The sequence below is a fragment of the Ictidomys tridecemlineatus genome, chromosome 13 (assembly GCF_052094955.1).
Source record: "Ictidomys tridecemlineatus isolate mIctTri1 chromosome 13, mIctTri1.hap1, whole genome shotgun sequence".
In the NCBI taxonomy this organism is placed as follows: domain Eukaryota; kingdom Metazoa; phylum Chordata; class Mammalia; order Rodentia; family Sciuridae; genus Ictidomys; species Ictidomys tridecemlineatus.
Window position 1 is genome coordinate 12,946,770 of NC_135489.1, and position 26,047 is coordinate 12,972,816.

The 26,047-nt window shown below is 46.4% G+C and overlaps 1 protein-coding gene and 1 long non-coding RNA gene across 12 annotated transcripts in view; one reads left to right on the forward strand and one right to left on the reverse strand.

The window, feature by feature from the left end:
• Positions 1–26,047, reverse strand: part of LOC120885357 (uncharacterized) — a 161,391-nt gene that overhangs the window by 134,755 nt on the left and 589 nt on the right. For 7 of the 11 annotated variants that reach the window (XR_013429497.1, XR_013429496.1, XR_013429499.1 and 4 more), the window contains exon 2: positions 16,963–17,054. Coding sequence is in view for 1 of the 11 variants with exons in the window: in XM_078029917.1 (XP_077886043.1) it covers positions 16,963–17,054; positions 23,121–23,123 (95 nt within the window). In the remaining 10 variants the exon portion in view is untranslated. Of the gene's footprint in view, positions 1–10,332; positions 12,788–13,244; positions 13,994–16,962; positions 17,055–23,120; positions 23,211–24,097; positions 26,041–26,047 lie in introns of those variants that run through there. The other 4 variants (XM_078029917.1, XR_013429502.1, XR_013429503.1 and 1 more) reach the window with 4 other exon arrangements.
• LOC144369763 (uncharacterized) lies at positions 14,110–18,657 on the forward strand. Its single transcript, XR_013429506.1, has 2 exons — positions 14,110–14,201; positions 18,167–18,657. It is a non-coding gene; the product is annotated as an uncharacterized LOC144369763 (long non-coding RNA).

Here is a 26,047-nt window from a genome sequence, read left to right on the forward strand (position 1 = left end):
GCAGCTCAGCCCTTGACAAATGACCCTGGAAAGGCAGACACAGCAGGGAGAGGAGCCTGGAAAAATCCTGCTCACTGGCCCAGGAAAATCAGGAACACTGTGCATGCCCAGGATCCTGAGTGAGGAAAACATCTCCGGCTTAAGACGAGAGTTTGGCAGTTCCTCAAAAATTCCTAAACACAGAATTACCACAGGATCCGGCCATTCCACTCCCAGGCAGATGCTTCAAAGAATCGAACGCAGGGCTCAAGCAGACACTTGTGCACCCGCTCACAGCGGCACCATTCACAACAGCCAAAGGCAGAAGCAACCCCATGTCCACTGGCAGTTGGGTGGATACCATGGGGTATGAACCACCATGGAGACTGCAGAACCTGAAGGAGGAATGGAATTCGCCTGGCACAGTGGCACATGCCTGTAATCCCAGCAGCTCCGGAGGCTGAGGAAGGAGGATTACAAATTCAAGGTCAACCTCAGCAACTCAATGAGGCCCTAAGAAACTTGGTGAGGGCCACCCTCAAAATAAAAAATGAAAAGGATTCGGGATGTGGCTCAGTGGTTAAGCACCCCTGGGTTTAAGCCCTGGTACCAATAAATAAATAAATAATATAAATGTTAAAAGTAAGAAAAGGAATAGAATGGGATTTTGATGCACACTAAGCAGGGACAGACCTTGAGAACATTGTTAAATGAAGTAAGTCAGATCCAAGGTGACAAATATGATATGATTCCACCAATAGAAGGTACCTAGAAAAGTCAGGCTCAGTGAGGCGGAAGGTAAAATGGTGTTCGCCGGGTCTGGGAAGGTGAGGCTGAGTGACTGTCTAACGGCGACCAACTTGCTGTTTGGAGTGATGAAAACGTTCTGAAAATGGATAATGGATATTATTTCCATAAAATTGGAGGAAATGTGGCAAATTGCACATCATAAATATTTTTCCACAGGCAGAAAAGAAAAAGAGAAAGGAAGGAAGGAGGGGAGGGAGGGAGGGAAGAAGAAAGCAAAGAAAATAAACGTAAATGAAGTGATCTGGGGAGGCAGAGAGCGAGGGTGGTGGCAGTGCCGGAGCAGAACCCCCGGTCGCCGTCCCCTGTTGTGGGTCCAAGTTTCTCCACGTGTTTCTTTTTACCAGTTTCCCCCTTCCCTGTCCCTCCTGCTTCCTCTTCTTGGGTTTTTGTAGTGATGAATCGAGACAACACTGTAGGGTTAGGAGCATGTGCCCTGGATTCGAATCCCACCCTTGCCATTTCCTGGGTGCCGTCTGGGGCACGTTTCTGAAACTCCCTGACTCAGTTTACCACACTGGCCCCAAGGGCTGAGAGCTGCCCCAGGGAGAGGCTCTACCGCTACCTTCCAAGCTTGCTGAGCTCCGCAGTCCTTCTGCAAGGTTCTTACAGGGCCAGGACCCCTCTAGACGGTCCCATGGCCTGGGGAGGACAAAAGGGTAGAGTGGGACACATTGTCCCGGGCAGCTGTCCTTTCTCAGAGATGTTGATCGAATCAGTTTCTGTCAGACATGTATTACGAGGGACTGGGCTGTGACCTGTGTCACCTAAAACCACACAAAGCTGCTCCAGAATTCTAACACAGACCCAAGTGCCTGGCCTTGCACCCGGCAGTGCTGCCCCCCGAGGGGGCAGGGAGGAGGCTGAGGCCCAGGGCTGAATCCCCAGCAAGCCCACTCGATTCTGCCCCCTCTATTCTCCCCGAGGTGGATTTGTGCAATGCTTACAGCGCTCCTGTTCCATGAAATGAGGCTGAGCTTTAAATCAAAAAGACACAGGGAGCTGCTGTGTGCATCTGTGGCCTCCCCAGGCCGCGTGGTCAGGACTATGTGGTCAGCACGATTGGCTGCACCTTTCTGATCTCACAGGCAAACCGGCTTCTAGAGGCCCAGGGCAGACTATCTCCTGAAGAACAGCCTTTTTGAACAGTGACTTAAAACCCTGAGACATACAAGAAAGGACTGGAATGTTTAGCTACGTTTTTAAGCCTTTTGTGTGGGAAGGAAAAAGTGACTCTCATATGCTAAATGTCTTAAATGATAAATGGAAAAAATGTATTTGCAATTCTTATGACAAATAAGGCCCGGTTTCCTAATGTATAAAGAGCTTCTAGAAAAGAAGGAAGGAAAGAAGGAATCCAATAGAAAATGTGGGCACCATTCACCGAAAGCAATACTGAAATACGCTTTTCACCCACCCAAATTGGCAAAAATCCTAATGTTTAATGCTACCCCCTGTTGGCCGTTCTGTGGAAAGACAGGAACTCCAAAGTGACTCTCATGGAAAGACAAATGAGTATGGCCATTACTGGCACGGGATTTGGCTATATTTACCAAAACTTCACAAATACAACATTACACCCTGGTGTCTTTCTTTTCCTGCACATTTAATGCTCAGAATCCTCCTGGACATCTGGAAGACTTGTTCTTAATTCCCACTTCATTAGAAAAGTGGACAAGGTCATTGATGATCCTCAATAAAAATTCACAGAAGGAAAGGCTAAACAACAACAAAAAAAAGAATCCTTGGAAAATACAAGGTTGATTGCCCTTATGTGGAATCACGATAAAATTCTTAGGAATTCACTTTCACTCTCCCAAGAAATATGCTTACTACTAGATATAGAAAGATTCACAAATATTTCTAGAAAAATTATTTCCAGTTAAATAAAAAGAATAAAATAAAAGATTATCCCCCCCTTTCTGTATTTTCAAAAATGTTATTAAAGGAAAAACTTGAAGATGAAATCAGTTTGCTTTTGTATTTTAATCCTTAGTTCAGTATTTAGCCCAGAGGTACTCAATAAATTCTGAATACTTGTGATAAATGGATGGATGATTTGTTTAGGATGGATGGATGGATAAATGTATGAATGATTCAGAGGCATGGACTGAAAGAGGGGAGAAAAGAGAGAAAGAAAGGAAGAAAGAGAGGGAGGAATGAATGAAAGAGAAAAGGAAGGAGGTTAGTTAGGGTTGGGTTAGTTAGGTGGATGGATGGAAGGATGGACAGGATGGAAGAATGGATGGCTGGATGGCTGGGTAGTTTACTGGAGGTAATGGAATGATAGGTGGTGGATGAGGGATGGATTGATAGATGAATGTAATGGAGGGATAAAGCTGAAATTCACATTAAAGTACAACAAGACTTTTAAGTATTACGAACTGTTTAGGGACAGAGGAGTCGTTGATACTGTTCTCATCTAGGAAGGGTGAAATTACCACAGCTTTTTTTTTTTTTTTTAACTAGTCTCATTAGCGTCTACCAAGGCAGATGCAGGGATCTCGGCAGCCCTTCCTCTTGAGTAAAATGAAGCAGAGTGTAGCGTGCACTTTATTGTCCAGATGCGGCAACTAACTGAAACCTCCTTGAGAATAATGAGTGTCCAAGCTATTAGAGACCTTATAAAATAACATGCAGTTAAAGTAAAATTGCAGACCACAGAAATGAACAAAAGAAGAGAAATAACAGGGTCATTAAAGTCAATCCATGGGATGGGACAGGTCACCCCACTGGTTACGGCCAGGGCTAAATTACAGCGGGCAATGCCATCTGCCCCCACATTGTTCTTGTCCCTCCCAAAGGCTTTCTATTTTAGGAGTGCCCAAGGTGTGTTTCTAATTCTGTTCCTCCCTACTTCTTTTTATAGTACTCAAATCTGGGTAAATATCAGTAATATAAAAGTGTGTCCTCTGCTGTGTTTTATCAGCAATAAGTTGAAGTGTCCTGAATTTCCCACTGCTTTGCACTTTGTCACCTGCTGTTTTCAGTGCCAGCTGCACCTGCTCGGTTTTCAGAACACACGCTACCTGCTGGACCACCTCCCAGTGCACCGATGGCACACTTAGGTGTTTTTAGATTCTGTCACTTTAATGATAGTGAATAGCTCCTGGTTGCCGGCAGCCCCCCACTACTTTACTTGAGATCTGGAAGCTGGGACCAGGTTCTTTTAGAAAATTCCAGCGAGCAACTGGAAGTCCCGAAGTACCCTTCATCTATGAGGAAGACAGCCCTGAGGTTGTTAGGGTCTCTCTGCTTCACCTGTAAAAGGTGCATTCTCCTAAAGGAGTTAAATTCAGGGGTACAACAGATGCTGCTGGAGCCCCGCCATATTCCCTTTCCTTCCCCTTCAGTGCTGGCCGACTCCCGCACCAACCGTCAGCATCCCATTTCTCCGTGTCAGGACTTTTTCTTGCCCCCTGTGCAGCTGGGAGTCCATGCCCTGGGAGTGGTCTTCCACCAACGATGGACAGGACTTGGGGTCACCTCACTCAGAGGGGTGATTTCTTTGGCCTCTGCTCTTCTGGCTGCCTTCTCTTCCACATCTTGCTTCCCCATTTCCCTGTGGCAACTCTAGGGTTATCTCCAAATAACAGAATCTGCCATCTTGGTAATTCAGAGGGAGCCCAAACAAAGATAGCCATCCTCCTGTACCAGTGGGATGTTGTTGGGGAGATGGGGGAACAGTTACTAGACTTCTGGCAGATCCCCTCACAAAGTCAGAAAGTGTGATCTCTTCTACAGCCAGACCTGCATGCATGGTTGTGTTCCATCTGGATGCCACGATCATCTTTGGCCCCAGAGTCATGAGTGATATGGAACCTCAGCTGGGTGTGTTCAGAGCACAGGAGGCATAAGTGCATGGGGGTTAGTGGATGTGGGACAGTGGTCTCACAGAAGGGCCCATTCTACTGCCTGCTGTCCCCATCTGGTGTGCATCCTCCTTGGGAGTCCCTCCTAATTGTGAGTTAGGAGGTGAAGAGGGAAGAGTGACAGGGAAACAGAGTTCTCCCTGTGTCCTACTCATTCCTTTCAGAGTCAGCTTATTGTTTCTTCTCTAAAGTATATTTTTTAGTGTTCCTTTCAATGAGGGTCTGCTAGGAGTAAGCTCAGTTTTTATATAATTGAAGATTTCTTTATATATATTTCTTTATATTTTTGCCCATACTCTTGAAATATAGTTTAGCCAAGTTTTGAAGTCTATGCTGTAGTCTGCACTATAGTGTCAGCTTGTGCACTGTCTTTAGTCTTCTGTTACACCCAGAAGGCTGTTGGTCATCTAGCTGTCAGTAATCTCCTCCTCCTCCTCCTCCTCCTCCTCCTCCTCCTCCTCCTCCTCTCTCTTTTCTTAATCCAGAGAGATTTAATTTCTTTTTTTTTTTCCATTTCTGGTATCTGCAGTTTTATTCTCATGTGTTTAGGTGGGTCTTTATTTTTAATTTTAAAATTCCCATTTCTTGAATATGAGAAATCATATATTTTATTAATTCTAAAAAAGAAAAAAATTTTGGCCATGATGTCTTAGAGAATTGCCACTCTGTTTCTTTCTATTCCCTCTTGAAATTCCCATTAGGGATATGACATTTCTTGTCATTCTATCCTCAGTGTCTCTTAAGTTTTCCTTATTGTTTCCTGTCTCCTTCCTGGCTCCATTTTCCAATTTAAAACTCTTTCTTTAGCTGTGTCTAAGTAGCTGCTTAATCTCAGTCACTGTGTGATTTAAATGATCTTATCTTTCATTTCTAGAAGTTTATTTGTTCTTCAAATTCATATGGTCTTATTTATCATCATTAGTCTCAATGTATTTTTATTTCAAATATGTGTGTATAAGCCTCAGCATTCAGTGTGGATGTTTGTTTTTCACTCATGTTGAAATGCATCCTTTGGGTTTAGTAGGTGATTTTTGTTACTGTAAGCATGTGTTCTATAGGGAGCTCTTATTTTGTTCTGTTTCGTTTTCTGTGGGAATTCCTGAAGCGTCCCTCCACTGGGGTTTCAGGTGTCCTATTGTCAGATACAAGAGGATAGTTAAGATATATTAACCAGCTTTCATTGCTATAACCAAAAGACCTGACAAAAACAATTTAGAGGAGGAAAATTTTATTTTGGTTCACTTTCAGAGGTTCAGTCCCCAGTCAGCCAACTTAATAGCATCGGGCCTCATGGTGGAAGGCTGTGGCAGAGGAAAGCAGCTCAGGACATGACCACCAGGAAGCAGAGACAACTCCACTCACCAGAGACAAAATACAAACCCCAAAGTCACTCTCAGTGACCTACTTTCTCTGGCAATTCCCCTACCCACCTACAGTTATCACCCAGTTAACCCATACCAGTGGATTAGCCTTTGGATAGGTTACACTTCAAATCATATGACCAGTTCACCTCAAATTATCTCATGCATGAGCTTTGGGGGGGACACCTCATATCTAAACCTCAGCACCCCTGCAGCCTCCACGGCCCCTTTCCATCAGCCGAGCTTTGGAACCTTTGCTGTCTTCTACGCACAGCCGTGTGCACATCTGTATGGCACCTCGCACCACGTTCCATTTTGAAGCTCATGTGTCTGTTCCCTTGATTGACCTCTGAGCCCCTTAACATCCCTCAGGTTTAGCACAGAGCTCATAAATAGTATTGAATTAATGAACTTGGAGAAATAAATCCTCAGCTTCTGAGAGTGGAATGCTGTCTTTCATCCTCACCCCTTAGGATTTGGGGAAGTTCATAGACTCTCAGGGTCAAAAGGTGTTTTGACTCAATCCCCAAGACGCCCACAGCAAATGCCTACTTCCCTGAGAAGGATAACGGATGGCAAGGACCTCACAAGCCGGAGGCGCCAGCAGACATAAGGGACTGGCGTTTTCACGCGGCTGGCAGCTCTTTGCCATGACATGCTGTCTTCCTCCGCGCTTTGTGAGCCAGGAATGGTCCCAGTGGGAAAGATCCATGATATAGCAACAATTTCAAAGTTGTCTGCAGCCAGAACAAAGCTGCACCTGAGGCTGGTTCCCTTGGGCACACATTGGACTTACAATCCTTCAAAATCAAATGGCCCCACCAGGAAAGCATGTCAAGCTTCACAGTCTATTGTCCACTCCTCAGTTTCCAGCTCAACCCAACACTCATGGGGACAGGGACAGTAACACAGGTGTATCGACACCTTCCTATGGTCACGTGGAAAGCACAGTGCCAAGGAGTAGGCTTGAATGGAACTTTGACTCGTTGAATTTCAAGTTACAGGTGGAGTTACATTTGATCCTCATTATTCTAAATTAGCAAAACATAAGGTTCCTTAGAATACTAGAAATGTTTGCATTGATAAAACCATTTTGGGTTTGAGCTATATTTTTTTCTTTTTTGCCCAAGCCCTTTTTGGTGGAAAGAAAAAAAGCTATGGCTTTTAGTGTCTCCAAATAGCTTGCTTTCCCTGCCCCCTAGTGGCTTCATGACAAATTGTAAGAACTCTCATGTTCTCGATTTTCCTCATTTCCCCTCCTCGGATCTTTCTCCTTGTTTTCCTATTGCTTGTGCAAAAGACATTCTTAATTTTATACAACTCAGAGTTACCTATGATAGAAGTAAAATGAGTTTAAGTGGTTTTGTTTGTTTAGAAAATATGTGTGCAGTCAGAGGTACCTGTATAGAAATTCAGGAAGAGGATATAGGATTTGATTAGATAGGACTTAGGAAGTAGTGCCCTCTAGTGCCCTTCTCCAAGTCCATTTCTGTGGGATATAAAACCTCCCCAGACTGGGCCACCACTCTGGGAACCCTTGTTCCATAATTCCATCTGTCCCAACTGGAAATGCCTTCCCCAGCTGCATTCTAGTACCTGGGACCTCCCAAATTAGACCCAGCCTGTCTTTGCACCATGCTTGGTCCCCATCATCCACAGGCTAAGAGCAGTCCCTTATCCTCAGGTGCTTTGGCTCCTGTCCCACCTGCTGCCAGAGCTCTCTGCACAGGCACTAATGGGCTAGAAGCCCTACAGACCTGGATCCTGGATCCCAGTGCTGGTCCACAGTGTAGCCTGATTTGGTGAAGCCCAGACCATGTGACACATGTCTTCATTTGTGCCAATTTTGTCTGAATTTGTTCCTTTATCAAACACAGACTCCACCTGGCTCCTTTGGGGTCTCCTGCTGCCTGACACTGGCAGACCACCTACCTGTGTGCCACTGCCAAGCCGAGCCTCTCCTGTTCTGTCCTTGTGACGATAGTGTCTTTCTTATTTTTAAATAGCATCATGGGAACTTTATTCTCATCTCCGTTGTTTGTCAGCAGCCTGGGCACAATCAGATCCGTAAGAGAAACTCCAACCTGGTGAACTTCAGCCATGGACTAGAGAACTTCCCGGCAGCAAAGAGCTGGGGGCCTGAGAATCGGGGGTCCTGTTCCTGTGGTCCAAGGCCAGGGATGCATTTGCCTCTCATGGCCCATCACTAAGGAGAGCCCATGGTATGTGATTCCACTTTTATGAGGTATTTATAGTAGTCACACTTACCAAGACAGGAAATGGGATGGTGGCTGCTAAAGGCTTGGGAGAAGAGGAATGGTACGGGATAGGGTTTCACTTTGGGAAGAATAATTTCTAGAGATGAATGTGGGTGATAACTGCACATTAATGTCAATGTGTCTAATGCCACCGAACCATCCGCTGAACAGTGACTAGGATGGGAACTTTTATATTATGTGCATTTACCACATGGACTTGTTATGAAGTCACAGCAATTAATACAGTGAGATAAAAGCAAAAGAATAAATGGACCGGGCTGGGGTTGTGTCTCAGCAGTAGAGCGCTCGCCTAGCAAGTGCAAGGCCCTGGGTTTGATCCTCAGCACCACATAAAATAAATAAATCGATCAATAAAATAAAGGTATTATGCCCAACTACAACTGAAAAATAATTATTTTTTTAAAAAAAGAATAAATGGATCAATGAAACAGCACAGAAAGCGTGGCCAGCTCATACACATGGTCACCTGACTGATGACAGAGGTGACAATAAGTGCAATGGGAAAAGACTGGTCTTTTTAAACAAATGATGTTGAGCAACCTGTTGAGAAAAAAATGAGCCTTGACGTCCAACTCACACCACATGCCGAGACCAATTCCAGATATAAATGCAAAAGACAAATATTAAGTCACTCAGAAGAAAACAGGAGAATATCTAAAGAGCACTAACTCTAAGGAATGAAATGGTAAACGAAACTTAATTGAAATTAAGAACACTTGTTTATCAAAAAATTACATTAAGAAGATAAAAGAGCAAGCCTTGGAGTAATGTAAAAAATGTCCTACAAATCAGCAAGAAAAATACAACCTGACAGGAACATGGACTTGAAAACAGACTTGAAGAGGCACTTCACAAAGAATGTTACCCAGGAGACCCATAAACATATCAAAAGGTGCTCAGCATCAAAATAAAACTATAATAAGATATGACAATTGTTGGGAGTTGCCCCAGCTCCAAAGACTAACCTCCCCATCCCCTGAGAAGAGCCGTCCATTGGTGAGTCCTGCTGACTCACATGATCCTTACCCACCAATCAGAACTTCCCCATCGCTGTCCAATGGTGAGTCCTGCTGACTCACATGATCCTTACCCACCAATCAGAAAGCACCCCATGCCAGCTGCCAAAACCGTTAAACTGTTAAACTGTTTCAACCGACAGACCATCCCCAGCTCTATAAATATGCAGAGCTGCCTCAATAAACAGGCATTTTCTCCAATGGCAAGCCTTGATCATTCCTTCAACAATAAAACAGACAATATCATGGGTTGATGAAATTTTGGAAAATGTAAAACTCATGCAGCATGACTTGGAAAAAATAGTCCAGAAAATCTTTTCAGTGCTGAGGATTAAACTAAAGGACTTAGATAAACATATGCAGTTGCCCTCCTATGTACCAGCCGCAAATAACTGGAATTTGAAATTAAAAACACACCATTTATAGTAGCATCTCAGAATTATAAACTTGGATATATAAACTAGTAACCAAGTATAATAATCATTATAATAATCATTTTAAATATACACCTATAAGAGGAAACTATAAAACTATGATGAAAGAAATCAAAGATCTAAATAAATGATGAGGTATCCAATGTTCATGGATATAGAAAGACTTCTATTATTAAGATGCCAGTTCTTCCCAAATTTATCTATAGTTTCAGTGCCACCCCAACCAAAATCCAGGCAAGTCATTTATTAGCTATTGACAAACTGATTGTAAAATTTCTATGGAAAGAGAAAGACCAAAATATCCAATGTAATATTAAAGAAGAAAGGGTCAGATATAAATGCAAAAGACAAATATTAAGTCACTCAGAAGAAAACAGGAGAATATCTAAGAGGACCAATACCACTCAGCTTCAAGATTTACAACAAAGTGCAAAAACCAATCAATGGAAAATAACAGCTGAGAAATAGGCCAACACAAGTAGAGCAATCCACCTTTGATGAAGAAGAAAGAGCAATTGACTGGAGAAAGAATAGGCTTTTCAATCAATGGTGCTAGAAAAATTGGACATTTACACACAAACAAATGAATGTAAACACTGGCTTTATTTATTTCACAAAAATTAATTTAAAATGAATCATGGGCCTAAATATAAAATACAAAACTGCTAAACTTCTTGGAGATAAAATAGGAGAAAACCTGGGTGATTTTAGGTTTGAAGATAACATTTCACCTTCAACACCAAAAACACAAACTATGAGAGCAAAACTTGATAAGTTAGATTTCATTATAGTTAAAAAGTTATTCTCTGTGAAAGACACTGTTAAGAGAGTAAGAAGATAATCACAGACTGGGAGAAAGTATTTGAAAAAACATATCTGATAAAGAACCATACCCAAACCATACCAAAACACACACACACACACACACACACACACACACACACACCTACCACTTAAAGTGTGATGATAACAAAAATGGTGATCAACAAGATGTGTGCAGATACTGCACCAAAAAAGATATATGATGGTAAATAAACATGAAAATAAGTTTAACATAAATAATTAGGCAATTGCAAATTAAAACAAAGAGGTAACACTGAACTACAATAGAATAGCTGCAAACCAAAACACTGATGACACGAAACACCGACTAATGTGCTGGTGAGGATGAAAAATGGCACAGACACTTTGGAAGACAGTTTCAGTTTCTCACAAAACTAAACATACTCTAGTTGCTTTATCCAGCAATCATACTCCCTGGTATTTACCCAAATGTGTTGTAAACTTATGTTAACCCAAATTTGTGAAAGTATGAGGGGCTGCCTTCATAATGGCTTCTTTCTGGTGGATGTTGAATGAATGTTTTAGGGGCTCTATTTACAACTTCCAGAAAACAACTAAAGCGTCCATCAGTAGATGCACAGATAAAAATGTACCTACTGTTCTGCAGAACATCCATATAATGAAATGTCATTCAGCACTAAAATCATGGACTATCAAGCTACGTGATTTTAGGTTGGAGGAACCTTAAATGTATATTGCTAAGAGAAAGAAGCCAGTCTGAAATGGCTATACACAAGTGTTTTCTATCTGAAATTCCAGGAAAAATAAAACTATAGAACCAGCAAAAATATCAGTAGTTGCCAGAGGTTTGGAGAAAGGGAGGGACAGGTGAATAAGTGGATCACGGGATTTTTAGGACAGTGAAACTATTCTGTATCATAATGTAAAGTTGCACCCATGGCAATTCATCTGTCAAAACCCATAGAAATGAACACGATAAAGAGTGAGTCCTATTTGAATCAAATGTGTGATATGTCAAGATCATTGTATTGAGCAACCAATAAAAAAAAAAAAAAGAGTGAGTCCTAACATAACCATGGACTTTATTTAGTCAGTTAAATGCTGTGTTGATAGTGGCTCAGGTTCATCAATTGTGGTACATCTACACACTAATGCAAGATGCTAGGAATAAGGGAACTGGGAGGGGAGAGGACATATGGGGACTGACTCTACAGTTCCCACACAATTTTCTTTTATAAACCTTAAATTACTCATAAAAATCAAGCCTATTAATTAAAAATAGCAGTATGAGCAAAATCGAAAGCCTGGGAAAAATACATGTAATTTTTATCACAAAGGACACATTTCCTAGATGAATAAAGAAATGGAAAATCGAGAAGAAAGGAACCAACAAGTTAGATGGAAAAAAAAAACTGGCAAAAGGTGCAACAGATAATTCACATAAAAAAAAATGAAAATGACCCTTAAAGACTTAAAAAGATATAAGGCACCCCTCATAATAGGAAAGGTGAAAATTGCAGTTATATTGCAATGCTATTCCTTACCACCCAGATTGGCAAATACTCATAAATGCGACAAGCATTCTGTGGTGAGGCTGCAGGGAGCAGACACTTTACCCCACTGCTACTGAGAATGCAAAACGGCACAATGTTTATGAAAGGGAGTTTGGCAACATGGACTCAAATTGCCTTTGCATTTACCATTTGAAACATCACACCACATCTTAGCGTCTATCCTCAACAGATACTGCAGAAAAGCAAAGTGACGCTTGTGAGAGGGATTGACATGATGTGTGATAACAAAACAGAAAAAAAGCCCAAATGGCCGTCAACAGACAGAAGAAAGCCCGGGACATACACTCCAGGAAGGATTCTGCACGCCACTGTGCAAAGCAAGAAGGAAGATCCCAAAGCACGGATGGGGAGAGAGCTCGGGGTGTATTGTTTGGTGGGGAGGACAGCAACAGGGACAAAGGGTACAGAAGAGCTTTTCAAAAAGAAAACTAGTGAAAACAGAGGTTAGCTGAAGACAGACGGCGATCAGGCAGAGATGACAAGAATAGAAGCTAGACTCCTTGAGATAGCGTAGTTCATAGTTTTAACTTCGAGGCATGTGACTGTATCATAAGTGAAAAACAACAGGTATCTTAACAGGCATCCCTTCTTCCTGGCTCCAGGTCGCTCTGTACAAAGCTGCAACAAACACCTACGCATCAGCCCTTCCGATCTTTGATTCCTATAGGATGGAACCATAAGGAGAATTACTGGAGAAGTTGTGCACTTTTACACCTTATATTACGAAATCACCAATCATATAGAAATAGAAAGAAATGTGTAACAAACATAATGTGTGTTAAGAATGACTTGGTATCTTAAGTGCAGTATTTTGACTGCACAGACAGGGTGGGATATGCTGTAAGCACAAGAAAGAACGGCAGAATAATGTAGCATTGGTAACAGGAGCCCAAATTCTATAGGGTCACCACCCATCTAAGTTGGAACAATTTGAGCATTTAAAAGAATAATGAATGCAATGCATTGACAATGCTTATAAAACCCAGGAACTGACAATTATACTAAAAAAAAAAATCATTGGTCACCCCTGGAGAGTACTAGGGCATCCATTCATTTTTCTGAAAATTAGTAAATAAAGGAAAAGAAACCAACTTTTTTTTTAAAGAGAGAGTGAAAGAGAAATTTTTTTAACATTTATTTATTTATTTATTTTAGTTTTTCGGCAGACACAACATCTTCGTTTGTACATCGTGCTGAGGATCGAACCCGGGCCACACGCATGCCAGGTGAACGCTCTACCGCTTGAGCCACATCCCCAGCCCAAGAAACCAACTTTTATTGTGCCTTTCCTGAACAAATCATACCTTAGGGCAACCAAACAGTTCATGAGGAAATCTTTGTTTTTCTAAAAGAATTGCAGGTAATCATTCCAAAAGGAAGGAAGTATCTAGATAGGTGATGGGAAATTTTATCTTGTATGAATCAGACTGACATCCTCTGAACATGCAGATCCACAGTGTTGCATGTCAAGTCTGTGGTCATAAGAATGCACAGGCGCATGGGAGCAGACAGATGTTGGAGGGTGTAGGAAAGGCCAACCTGGGTTGACATGGCTACCTGGGTGGGGAGTGTGGGTGGTAGAATTGGCTTCGTAGGGACACATGTGCTACGTGTGCACAAGAGAGGCAAGAACACAGGGTCCCCAAGCACTGATGGTGGTTGGTTGCTTGGACAGTTTCGCCCCTAAGAAACCTCCCGTTTCCACAGAATTCACACACACGGCCGCAGCTGTATAGCCCATGGCTGAAGCACAAGCTGGTGTGACCATGGGAGGACAGGAGGCCAATACCAAGGGGTGCAGCCTGGTGCAGGTGTTTTTGCAGAGTTCTGTTACCCAGTCTGGTTCACCACAAGCACCACACAGGCCCTGCAGAGAAGGAAATTCCAGACAGCTGGACCCCAGAGAAGCCAGAGGGGGTGGGGAGATGGGATGCAGCTGGGTCAGCTGAGCCCAGGTCAACTCAAATACTTCCACAGGGCCTTCTGGGAATCACCCACATGTCCAGGAAGCTGTGACAGAAGGGCAAGTTCTTACCACACTGTGTTCGGAGGTTATGGGCACCAAGTCCCTCAAGGTAAGATGAGACGGAAAAACTCCAAATATCCCATGATGCATAAATGGTTCAAGTTTCAGCTCTGATTATATCTATCTCCAGAATTGAATGATTTGGTGAAAAGATACATAGGTACAGGCTTCAGAAACGGTAGGGTACCATGCAGATATTGTCAGCTTGAAGACAAGATGCTTTTAGTGTGGTGAATAAGAACCCCGCTGCTTTCCCCGTGTCAGTCTCTAAATTCAAACCCGTTGTGTCACTGGACAGTGCCTGCTCTGAGAGTTGATGTAAGTGAACAGGAAATTATGCCTGAAGGAAGAAGAGTGCGGAGAGGAGACAGCCAGGGAGGGCAGAGAGGCCTTGAAGGGGGAGCTCCGTGCTTCTCCTCAGAGGCGCTGCAATGATTAACCTCTGGAAAGCCAGTGAGAGGCTCGGTATTTCCAGACTGAGGCTGGGAGGTTAATAACTCTGCCGCACGTGGAAGAGCTGGGTCCAAGATGCAGCCGCTCTGGCTGGTCCCTCCACACTCCCACATCTCTAGCAGATGGCAAGAGCAGAGCTCACCCTGGGGCCTGCCCTGCTCCCCAAGTCAGCCCCACAAGGCTGAATAGTGTGTCCTGCAGAGGCACCTCTGGGCCCTGTCCCAGGACCTACCACCCGTCTGTCTGGTGACCTCCTTCTGTGCCCCCCTGGGGCTGGTGTTATTCTCTGCCTGCTGTCTTCTCCGACATAGAAATTCTGAGAGGAGGCGTTTGTTCACCCGCGATGGGGCCCACCCTGCGCTAGGGGGCCCCGCCTGTCTGCTGCCCCAGATCTCTCCTCTCTGCTCCTAAGGCTGCAGAGGTGAAAGAGCTTGTCAGAACTTGTTCTTCTATGAATAACCAGTGTCCTGGTTCTCAGTTTAGTGTTAGATGGGGTCCTGGAGTCCTTTTCTCACCCAGAATTGAGAAAAGAACCATCAGTTTTCCCCTCGGGCTTCAACAGCTGTGATTTCCCAGGCTGGGCACACAGGAGGCAGCAGAGGGCTTTGGAGACACCCAGTGGGCCCCACCCCAGCCAGCGGAATCCCAGTCTCCCCAGGCGAAACCCTGGCGTCAGGATTTTTTGTTTAATTTGTTTGTGTGGGGTGCTAGGGATTGACCAGGGGGCGCTCCATGACGGTCCTACGTCCCCAGCCCCTTGGTATTTGATCCTATTTTGAGACAGGGGTCTCATTTAGTTGCTGACCCTGGCCTCGAACTTGCCAACTTCCTGCCTCCGCCTCCTGAGCTGCTGGGACTCCAGGCCAGCACTGGCACGTCCAGGCCTCGGAGCTTAGTCCCTCAGACACAGGTTCCACCTCAGCTGCCCTGCAGGGCTGTCCGGGACTCGCCACATTGTCCTTTGTCTCCCAGGGTTGCTGCTCCAACACCGTTGCTTGCTCTGGCCCCTTATTTGCACAGACCTGGCCCTGTCCCACGGAGGAAAGTGCTCCCGCCTGGGCCCCCGCCACACTGCGCCCTGGGTCGGAGCCTCAGCGAATCTCTGCAGGGCTCACGGCCAAGCTGTCCCAAGCAGTGCTTTGGGCTCTTCCCTCCGCAGCACCCTCCTGGCAGGGGGTCCCTACGTGAGCCTGGAAACACAGAGTTTTTCCCTGTTCTCCTACTGTTTGGACCTATCCAGCCCCCAAATGTCCCCAGAGCTAAGCAGCATTTGAGGAACATAAAGACCTGCGGGGCCTCATTCCCTTTCGCTGGTTCCCACCACCCCCAGCCCCTCCAGGAGGATGCACGACTTTTCCTCCACCCTGGGGCCTGAGGTGCCTTCTCCTCTGTCCTCCTCTCCTGTGTCTGGAGGCTGCAAGAGCTCTGGCCATATCAGGGCTTCCTGAAGGAAAGGACAGTGTGTGCAAGGGTCAAGCCTCTCCCCGGGTCACCGAGGGCCTTCTCAGCCACCTCCTGCAGAATGCACTCTAGTCCTCCAGGCCTTCTACGGATCGACTTGTGTCTCCCCCCCAATCCCTAGGTGAAGTCCTAGCCCCAAGGCCTCCGAGTGTGACTTCCTTTGGAAGCAGGCTTGTTGCTGATTAGACACTCGAGGTGACCCTGGAGCAGGCGGGCGGCTGATCCAACAGGAGTGGATGATCACACGGGGAGACTGCCATGCAGAGACCAAGGCCAAGACCGGAAATGTGCTTCAGCAAACCAAGGGCCACCAGAGATCGCCAACGGCCAGCAGAAGCCAGGGAAGAGAGCTGGCACAGAGCCTTCTCACAGCCCTCAGGAGGCCTCTGCCCAATGGCCAAGTGCCCAAGCTTGGACTCTTACCTCCACTATGAGACAAGAAATGAGTGCTAGGCAGGCCGCTTACCTTGTGGGTTTCTGCCACAGACGCCCTGGCAGATTAACCCAGCTGCAGCACTATCTGTCCCCTGTGCCCACTCCCCCTCCATTCCTCTGGCCACACAGTCTCATGAGACCCTTGCTCACCTGGGCACACTGTCCTCCTCTGCCACAGAACGTATGCTTTGTCTCTAACCATCTGTAACTCCCACCCCGGGAGAACCAAGCTCCCAGTACCATGACCCACTCAGCACTCAGGAAAGAAGCCTGACCCAGAGAGCAACTCCAAGGACTGGCTGTCCTCTCAAAGCAGCAGCTGAAGACAACCCTCGTGGCAGCACCTGCCCACCCCATTTGTCAGGGACAGCATCTCTTGTGGTCAATGTCCACGCTCTTTGGAATTCAGCCCAACCCCATGAAACCCATAAAGAGGACAGGCTTTCCCTCACAGGACCTACCTGTCGTCTTCAGGAGCGTGCCGTCCCCTGCATTGCAGAGATCTCGTGGCAGACACGACAGCCACCTTTCCCCTCTCCTGGAGCTGGAGCTCCTGTGTGTCAAATGATACAAAGTAGGACAGTACCCCATCAGTTTGAGACAAAGGACTGGGCTGAATAGTGTCCCCCAAAACTCGTGTCCAGCCAGATGTGACCTTATGTGGGAATGAGTTTCGTACAGGTGTCGTTAGAGTTCAGGGTGGTCCCACTGGATTAGAATGGGCTCTGAAGCAATATGACTGCCGTCCTTAGAAGAAGAGGGAAATTTGGACTCAGAGACACAGACACACGAGGAAGGTCACATCAGTGGCAAAGACAGAGCTTGGAGGAAGGCATTCACAAGCAAGTCGAGGAAGCCAGGGATGGCTGCACCCACCGGGAGCTGGGGAGGCAGGGAAGGGCTGTTCTGGAGCCGCAGAGGGCGGTGCTGCTGAGGCTTGGTTCTGGACTGTCGACCCCAGGACCTTGGAGAACGAGTTCCTGCGGTTTGAAGCCTCTCATCGTGTGGGGCTTCACGGTAGCTCTGGGAGACCCAGGGGAGGAGAGCCCACGGTTACTCCTTCCACCGGTGCCCTCCCTGGTGCACCTGGGGGCCAGGAGGCCGTCACAGCCCCAGAACCAAGCCCGCTCTGATGGAGAAACAAAGGGCCTCTATTCTATACTGCATAAAAATATATGCACGCCAGCAGATGACCAGATGGACGTATGTCGCCAGAAATGAGGGTGGGGTGGACAGTGCAAGAGTGGTTGCCTGGGGGGACTTCATAGGATCAGAGGACTTTCCTTCCAGTCTCTGGGCATGCTCTCAGCTCACTCCATGGCTCTCCTACAGCAAGGTGGTTCTCATTTAGGTACTGGAAGTGGATTTTGTACTGGGATCAGCCTCCAAATGATGTTCAAGTTAATGCTCCTGAGACAAAAAGTCTTCTGGCAGTTTTTAGAATCCAGTGTATTCCATCAATGTTTTAAAACCCTTAGAGTTGAGTTTGAACAAGGACAACTAGAGAATGTGAGTGTGTGTGTGTGTGTGTGTGTGTGAGAGAGAGAGAGAGAGAGAGAGAGAGAGAGAGAGAGAGAGAGAATTTAATTAGCCTTTGGTAAGATAATTGGGAATCTTGCCTTCAAATAGTAATTATCTAATTCCTTTTCCATTTTTTTTCTTCAGCATTGTACCCAAGATCTACCGGTGGACGAGCTGTGGAAACGGAGCATCCCCCAACATCAGCTTACCCCAGAGCCATAAAAATGACAAATTCTCACAAGTCCCAAGACACTGGATGGCCCAGCCTTGGCTGTGTGTGGATGCTCCTGCAGTGAGAACCCTGGACTCCTGCCTAAGTCTCCTCCATCCCCGGGGGACAAAAGCCACAAAGTATCCTGCATTCTTAGCTCATGTCCACTGGGCATGTGTCATGCTCATCAGCACACGCTTTTGCAAGCTGGGAGTGTGCTGTGTGGAGCAGCTGCATGTCTATAGGAAATAATAACATGATTCATTTTTATGTTGCAGACTTCAATATTTGACATAAATTCTGTCAGTGTTGCTTTCCCCCTCAGCTCCTGCCCCTAAGATTTAATTGGAATGTATTGTAGTTGCAACAAGCCAAATCCACTGAGATTGAAAAAGGAGATGTAAAAAAAAACAAAGTAGGAAAACATGTCCTTGTGGTTAATATTAATCTCGCAAAGGATTTTATTTCCACGAGGAAGCCTGCCAAGAGCAAGAGCAGAGGAGACAATGAGGATAAGAGGGACTCACTGAATCAGCGGCCTCAGAGAGGTCAGAGGGAGACAGAACTGGCCTTGGCATTTGGCAAAGAGATGAGTCCAGAGATTGGGTTGGAGGCTGTCAGAGCCACATCCCATTAGACTCAGGGAGAAGGAAGTAGGTCAGGTGGTGGGGCTGGGCCTACCGCCCTGGGGGAGCGGCCATCCTCCAACCTTGCTTCCTGCTCCAGAAGTAACACCCAGGCCCCCTTCAATCACCTCTGCAAGGTCCAACTGGGTTCACCAGCACTTCTGCTTAGGTGTCCCGGAAGTGACCCCTTTGCCACAGCCGAGAAGGCCGTGTGGAACCTGCTCAAGTCAGAAGACTGGGTCTGGGGGTCCCTCCCCTGGGGGTCCCAGCACTGAGTTCATCAGGTTAAAATGGCTGAGGCAAAAAGATGCCACCAAAACCAAACACCCACCCCATGCCCTGCCCTGGAGGCTTTCTCAAAAACCATCTAACAAACAGGAGCTCATTCTGGAAAATGGGTCATGGGGTGAATTTGTGGTGTGAACTCAGGGAAACCGAGATGGTTACAATCCATGTCACAAGGTGATGCCCTCCCACATGCTCCATGTCATTTTGTGGTGTGTGGACTGCATTGTGTCCTGCAATTATCCTAAGCATTTTGTGGTACCCTCATGATCCCACTGCCCAACCTCCCAGCAGTTTCAAGAAAGGAGAAGGAAGTTATTAATGTATCTACTCTGCATTTGTTGTTTGTCACTGTTTGTGGCTTTAGGGATCATTCAGGCAGACGAGACTCACATGAAGCTTATAACCAAATGCAGACAGTGGCCACTTCTGATAGTGGTGGGGTCTGAAGAGACTGCAAGGCAGGAGTGCAGACAGGGTGATGGGAAGGGGCGCCTTAGCTGGGGTGGCCAAAGAGGACCCCTCTGAGGAGGTGACACTGGGCAGGGGTCAGGACGGAGGAGCAGCTGCCAGGAGTCCCTGGGGGGAAGAGCAGCAGGCAGGGGGGCACAACCACAGGGGTCTGAGTGGGAAGGAAGCCAGCAGGCCTGGACACACAGTGGGAAGCCAGGGTGACTTGCCCCCCCCCCACCAGGGGGACATTTGGTGACTTCTCCAGACACTCATTTTTGTTGTCCCAAGTGGGGGGGAGATGCTACTTCAGCTAGTGGGGAGGGTCTAGAGATGGTGCCAACATCTTCAAATGCACGGGACAGAACCTCACCACAGAGGACGATCTGAACCAAAATGTTGCTGGAGCTGCAGTTAAGAACCCTGGCGGAGGGTGTGAGTGAGGGGACAGTGCGAGCAGGTCCCACTCCATGGGGGGTTGGCAGGTCCTAGCCCTGACGAGGAGTTGGGGTTTCATTCTAAAATGAGGGACCCCTGGAGACCTCTCCTCAGGAACCCAGCATGGTCTTTCGCATTTTAAAATGATAGTCCTGGGGCTGGGGATGTGGCTCAGGCGGTAGCGCGCTCGCCTGGCATGCGTGCGGCCCGGGTTCGATCCTCAGCACCACATACCAACAAAGATGTTGTGTCCGCCGAGAACTAAAAAAAAAAAATAAATATTAAAAATTCTCTCTCTATCTCTCCTCTCTCACTCTCTCTTTAAAATAAATAAATAAATAAATAAATAAAATGATAGTCCTGGTGCAAAACAGATGGGGTGGGCTGCACAAAGGGACCTCTTACGAAGCCCACAGGGAGAGAAGGCAGGCGAGACAAGCAGTAGAGATGGAAAGAAGTGGGTGGTTGGGATGTGGCTTAAAGATTGATCAGGATCGGCTGGCGGGGCTACCGTGTGGCGTGGTGAGGAAAAGTGGAATCACAGATGATTCTTCCCATTTGAGCTGGAGCAAACGTGTGGGCAACGGTAACATTTTTGTCATGAGAAAGGCAGTATGGGACAGAAATCCAGAAGCTCTGTTTTGGACGGGATGAACTTGAGATGCCCACTGGTTACGCAGAGACACAGTGGACAGAGGATGGCCACCACGTGTGTGCTGGGAAAAGTAGACAGGACACATTGGAGACACCAACAGTGTTCCCAGTTAACACCAGACTCAAAACCAAACTCAACATTAAAGTAAAATAGAAGGCATTTTCCTCTTGCTGTTGGCCTAGAAAACATTTGGTAAGCTCTAACCCTCCGTGACTCTTAGAAGGATAATTCTTCTTACAGTCAGGGCGATGCTCCCTCTTTCTCATGTGTGATCGAAGAAGATGTCAGTCAATGCAGAATGATCAGCTGAAGTGGGTAAGAATCAGACCTTGAACTTCTTGCTGGCATCCAGACTCCCCAGGCCCTAAGCAACAGCTCCCAACATTCTCTAAGACCTGCGGAGAGTGCCCCTCCGTGTAGCCCTCTCTGTTCCTGACCTGGGTGGCTGCTCTTTTCTGTGCCTAAGAGACACTTTGAAATTAAGCCCAAGGGTCAGTGACATAACGCCTTATCTCGTTGAAGCCAACCCCTGTTAAGAATCCCATCTTGGGCCCTGGGATTGTGGCTCAGTGGCAGAGTGCTCCCCTAGCATGCATGAGGCACTGGGTTCAATCCTCAGCACCACATAAATGTCAAATAAAGATATGTGTCCACCTAAAACTAAAAAATAAATATTTAGAAAAAGAATCCCAGTTTACAGTTATGAAAGCACTGAGTGGTGAAATTGCTGAGATCACCATCTTAGTCTCTTCAGGATGCGATAGCAAAATTCCATAGCCTGGGAGGGGAGCGGGTTTATAAACAACAGAAGTTTGCTTCTCACAGCTCTGGAGGCTGGAAGTTCAAGATGAAGGTGCAGGCAGTATCAGAGGGCCCACTTCCTGGTTCATAGATGGCGGCTTCTTGCCATAGTGGAAGGAGCAAGGCTGATCTCTGGAGCCTCCTTTCTTTTTTTTTTTTTTTTTTAAAGAGCCCTTGTGGCCTAATCACCTCCAAATAACATCCCATCAATGATCAGGTTCCAACACGGGACTTTTGGGGAGATGCGAACATTCAGACCACAGGCAGTCACCTCGCTGTCAAGTGCAGAGCCAGGATTTGAACTGAAGGCTGTCTGCTCCGGAACTCCTGCTCCTATTATTTCCTTAAATGACTTTTCCTCTACCACCCTGTGAAGTCTTTGAGAAACAAAAATACCATTTGCCAAGTTGGGCTCAAGGTGAACACCAGTGTCCTAGGTTTACAAACTATTCCCTATTCGGAACTCGGTTTGACATTTAAAATCCTACCATGAAATTGCAGCTGTGAGATTTCCATCTTTAGGAGTTCATAAGTCATGCCACTGAAATCTGCTCACTGCCACCACCTCTAAAAGAACATTTTGCAGAGATGAAAAATAAACTCTTGATTTTGCTTCTCAAAGCTGAGATGTTTAACCCATTAAAAACCAGTCCAAGCCTATATCGGAATTTTTCTTCTTACTAAACTTTCTTTTTCTACCAGGGGAAATTTTTTAAAAAATTATACTTCCCTGGGGGGCAGTGCCTTGACCTCACCACTCTCCTCCCTCAGATACCACTGCCCCAGACCTGCCTACCCTTCCATGTAGTGAGCTGCAGCTAGCCTGGCACCTGGAAGCCAAGGCCACACCCTTCTGCACTGCAGACTGAAGAGACTCAGCTTCCCACCTCTGGCTCCAATTGCTCATAAACTCTGGTCAGGATAATAGAAAGATGTCCAATGCAATGTTATTTGCAATAGCAAAAAGCTGACAACTTCCCAGACAGCCAACATTATTGATATGTTTGAACAAATCATGGTACTGTACCTGACTGAATATTATGCAGTTTAAGAGTGTTTACTAATATTTTTTTAAAAAAGGGAAGAGACTCAAAAGATTTTTTAAAGTATATTGAGTACAGTAAAATCACAATTACTATTTAAAAGTGGGGCTTAGCAAAAAAAAAAAAAGTAAGAAGAAAATAAAAGGAGGTTGGTGAGTTGATGTCTGGATTGTGAGGTCATGGGCCATCTTTTCTCATTAATGTTCCTATTTGTTTCAATTTTTGTACATGCATTCATGTTAGTCAGGAAGAGTATTATTGGTTATATTTTAAGATAGGTCCATAGCTTCTGGGACAAGAACAGGCTTGGATCTTTTTCCAGCACTGCTGCAAAGACAGGTAGTCACATCTAGTGATAAAAATAAGGGCACCAAATAAAACCCCCCGGGGTCATGGCGCTTGTAAAGTTGGTACCTTCTTTTATACATAAAATGGTGGTGAGCTGGGAATGCAGCTCAGTGGCAGAAGTGCTTGCCTAGCATGCATGAGGCCATGGGTTCCATTCCCCAGCACTGCCAAAAACCAAGAAACAAAAAAACTAATTAACTTATTAAAATAAAATAATAAAATAAAAATGTTAGAAACTTACCATGTGCCAAATACAGTGGGAGCCCCCGAAACAAATATTAGAAAGGCAAGTTTTCTCCCATGAAGTTCAGAATATGTGCCCAATTAGAATCTCGGAAAGAGAAGAGGATGTTTAACAGGCTGGACTAAAATCCTTACCGAAGATATATATTTTCCTATTGTTTCCATTAATAAAAAACTTTCTAGAGATTTAAATGAATAACCATAATCAATCTTTGTTTAACTTGTCTACTACCTCCTGGAGGGCTTGAATGTGACCTCCTTTCTTCCTGAACAAAGAGCCACAGAGTGTAGTAAAAGATACCATGACCTTCCCAAATATGGTTTGTACTTAAGACTTAAAGCTCTATTTCCTCCTTCTATAAAAAAAGCAACTTCCTACCCATAAATTGCATTCTGTTGGACAGAGCTTTCCTTCCCCAGTAATGAACCGGAGACCTCACCAAGCATGCTCTGTACTCTGGTTTTGTGACACCCAGAATTCTCCCCAAGTACAGACCAACCCCTTCCCCCTTATCCCCTGGGGAGACTCTTTTCCTGGATGTCACCAGGGCAGTGACAACACAGATCTATCACTGGTAATAGATCCAGAGACTTTTTTTTTTTTTTTTTTTTTAAATCTCATCCATTCAGAATGCAAAGGTTCCAACCACTCCAAGTGCTGACTTCAAGGCAAAAGCCCTCCAGAGAAACAGTTAATTAAGTGCAATAGCAGACAGCTGCACTCCCCTCAGACTCAAGTTCAGAGGACTATGGGCACCTGTCCCTGAAGCTCTGCCCTGTCCTGGGAGCCAGCCATAAATGACAGCTGGAAATGACCCAAGGTCAGTGTGCCCCAAACTTTCCTTCACAAACTAAGGTCCACAGAGCTCAAGGGACTGGTCCAAATTCCCCATGGGGGCTAGAGTGACAAACACTCTGTCCTTTGACCAGACTTGAGTCTGCCTCCTCTGAGTCCTCTTTCTGACTAGGCCTGACCTTGGGCTCTGCCTTGGTCCATTTCTTCCAGTATTAGCAAGAATTCTGCTGCATCCTGGAGTAGAAAACTCTCCAGTCGTGGTTTGACCACCTTCACTGTTTGGTCCAGCTCCTCTCCCCACCTCAGTGTCTCTGCTCCCCAGCCTGCCTTCAGCAAGAAGCCCGTCAAGTCAGTCTGGCCAGAATCCCCGACCTGACCTTGCTCGATTCAGAATACTAACATTCTAATATTTCCTGGCCCTGTCCTCCCTCTCAGGCCCATCTCACCCTCTCCTCCCAGATGGCTGCGCTCCAAACCCATGGCCTCTGAGTCCTCTGAATCACCCAGCTTGCAGCAGGACCTTCTATTCTAACAGCTGTAGCCCTGCCGGCCAGTGACCCTCAGCCCCTGTACAAGCAAAGAACATGATCAGAGCGCACAACACGCTCCGCTGTGATCCTATTTACATAATTACAGCCGTATAAACACTAAGGATTGATCTAACAAAATAATGATTTAACAGCCCCAGGAGACTGGGAGAAAAGAGTGTGTGTACATGGCACAAGGAGGGAGGAGGGGCCGAGAGAGAGCAAAACTCTCATTTTCCCTAGAAGGAAGTTAATAAGCGCAAAAACGAAAAATCAAGAGCTGGCAATGAACGCCTTCTGTGGTTGAGGAGGAGAGCTGCCAAGGCCAGCTGAGAGCCACTGCCTCTGAGGACAGGGAGCCCAGGTGGGGGAGGGGGGAGGGGGCAGGCAGGGAGGGACTGGGACCAATGCTTCTGCTGGCTCTGCTCACCTATGACGTGTGGAGTTCCCTGTACACCTTGGATACAAGTAAAAGGGAAAGGCTCTGGGAAAGGAGTGAAATAGCAGTGAAGCCAGGGGCTGGCCCACGTGGCAAGTGCACCTGCTGGGACAGTTGGAACGGGGGTGGGGAGGTGAGGCTGAGCTTAAGAGCTAAAACCAGGAAAGTCCTGGGCAAACTGGGATGAGTGGGTGCCCGCGGGGTGCAGCCGTGGTAAGGTGGGCAGGAGCCTTTCATGCCCTTCTGAAGGTTTGCATTTTTATCTGGATGCAAGAATAAGAAACGCAAAGGCCGGGGTCAACCCGCACTTTAAGGGAGATTTTCTGGGCGGTTGAGTGGAGGAGAGAGCTGAAGTGAAAAGCAACCAAAGTGGAAAAACAAACAAACAAACAAACAAAGGAAGGAAGGAGGTCCCCCAAAATCAGTGACAACAAAATTGGCAGCAAACAGGATCAATGCAGAAGGACTGGGGGGCGGGGGTTATGCAGGAATAGAGTTGACAGGACTTAGTAACAGGTGAGAGGATGTGGGGCTGAAGCAGGAGGTGACCCTGGTCCCCAGCACTGGGCTTGCAGGAGAGCAGGGGTTTTGGACCCACTGGGTTGGTGGTACCTGAGGCCAAGGGAGGGCGGGGACAAGGCCTCCAGGAGTGTGGGTGACCCTAGTGCAAGCCTGCTTGGGAGGGAAGGAGAGACCAAGGGAAGGGGTTGGGCCACCCCCCTTGATCAGGTGACAGCACTTGGAAGCCAGATCAAAGGCATAATAGGAGGAATGGCACTCAGAGGGAGCTTGAAAAGGGAATGGTGATTGGGGCCCATGCCACCAACCTCAGAAACAGGCCACAGGTACCTGTGGGGAGAGCAGAGTGGAACCAAGAGCTCAGGCAGGAGAGGGTCAGGGGCCAGAGGGAGCAGGAGAGGGTCAGGGGCCAGAAGGAGGCAAGGGAGAGCCGGGAGAGCCGGACCAGGCCCAGGACCCAGAGAAGAATGTTTGGTTTGAAATGGGAGCGTCCCTGCACATACCAATAAGAAGTACCAGGAAGGAGGCCAGAGACAGAACCATGGGGTGGTCCCAGGAGCAGGGAGGAGGTTGGAAGAGGATACTCTTCCTCCTGGAGCAGGAGGCAGGAGGGAGGGAAGCAGGAGGAGGAGGCAGGTTAGTGC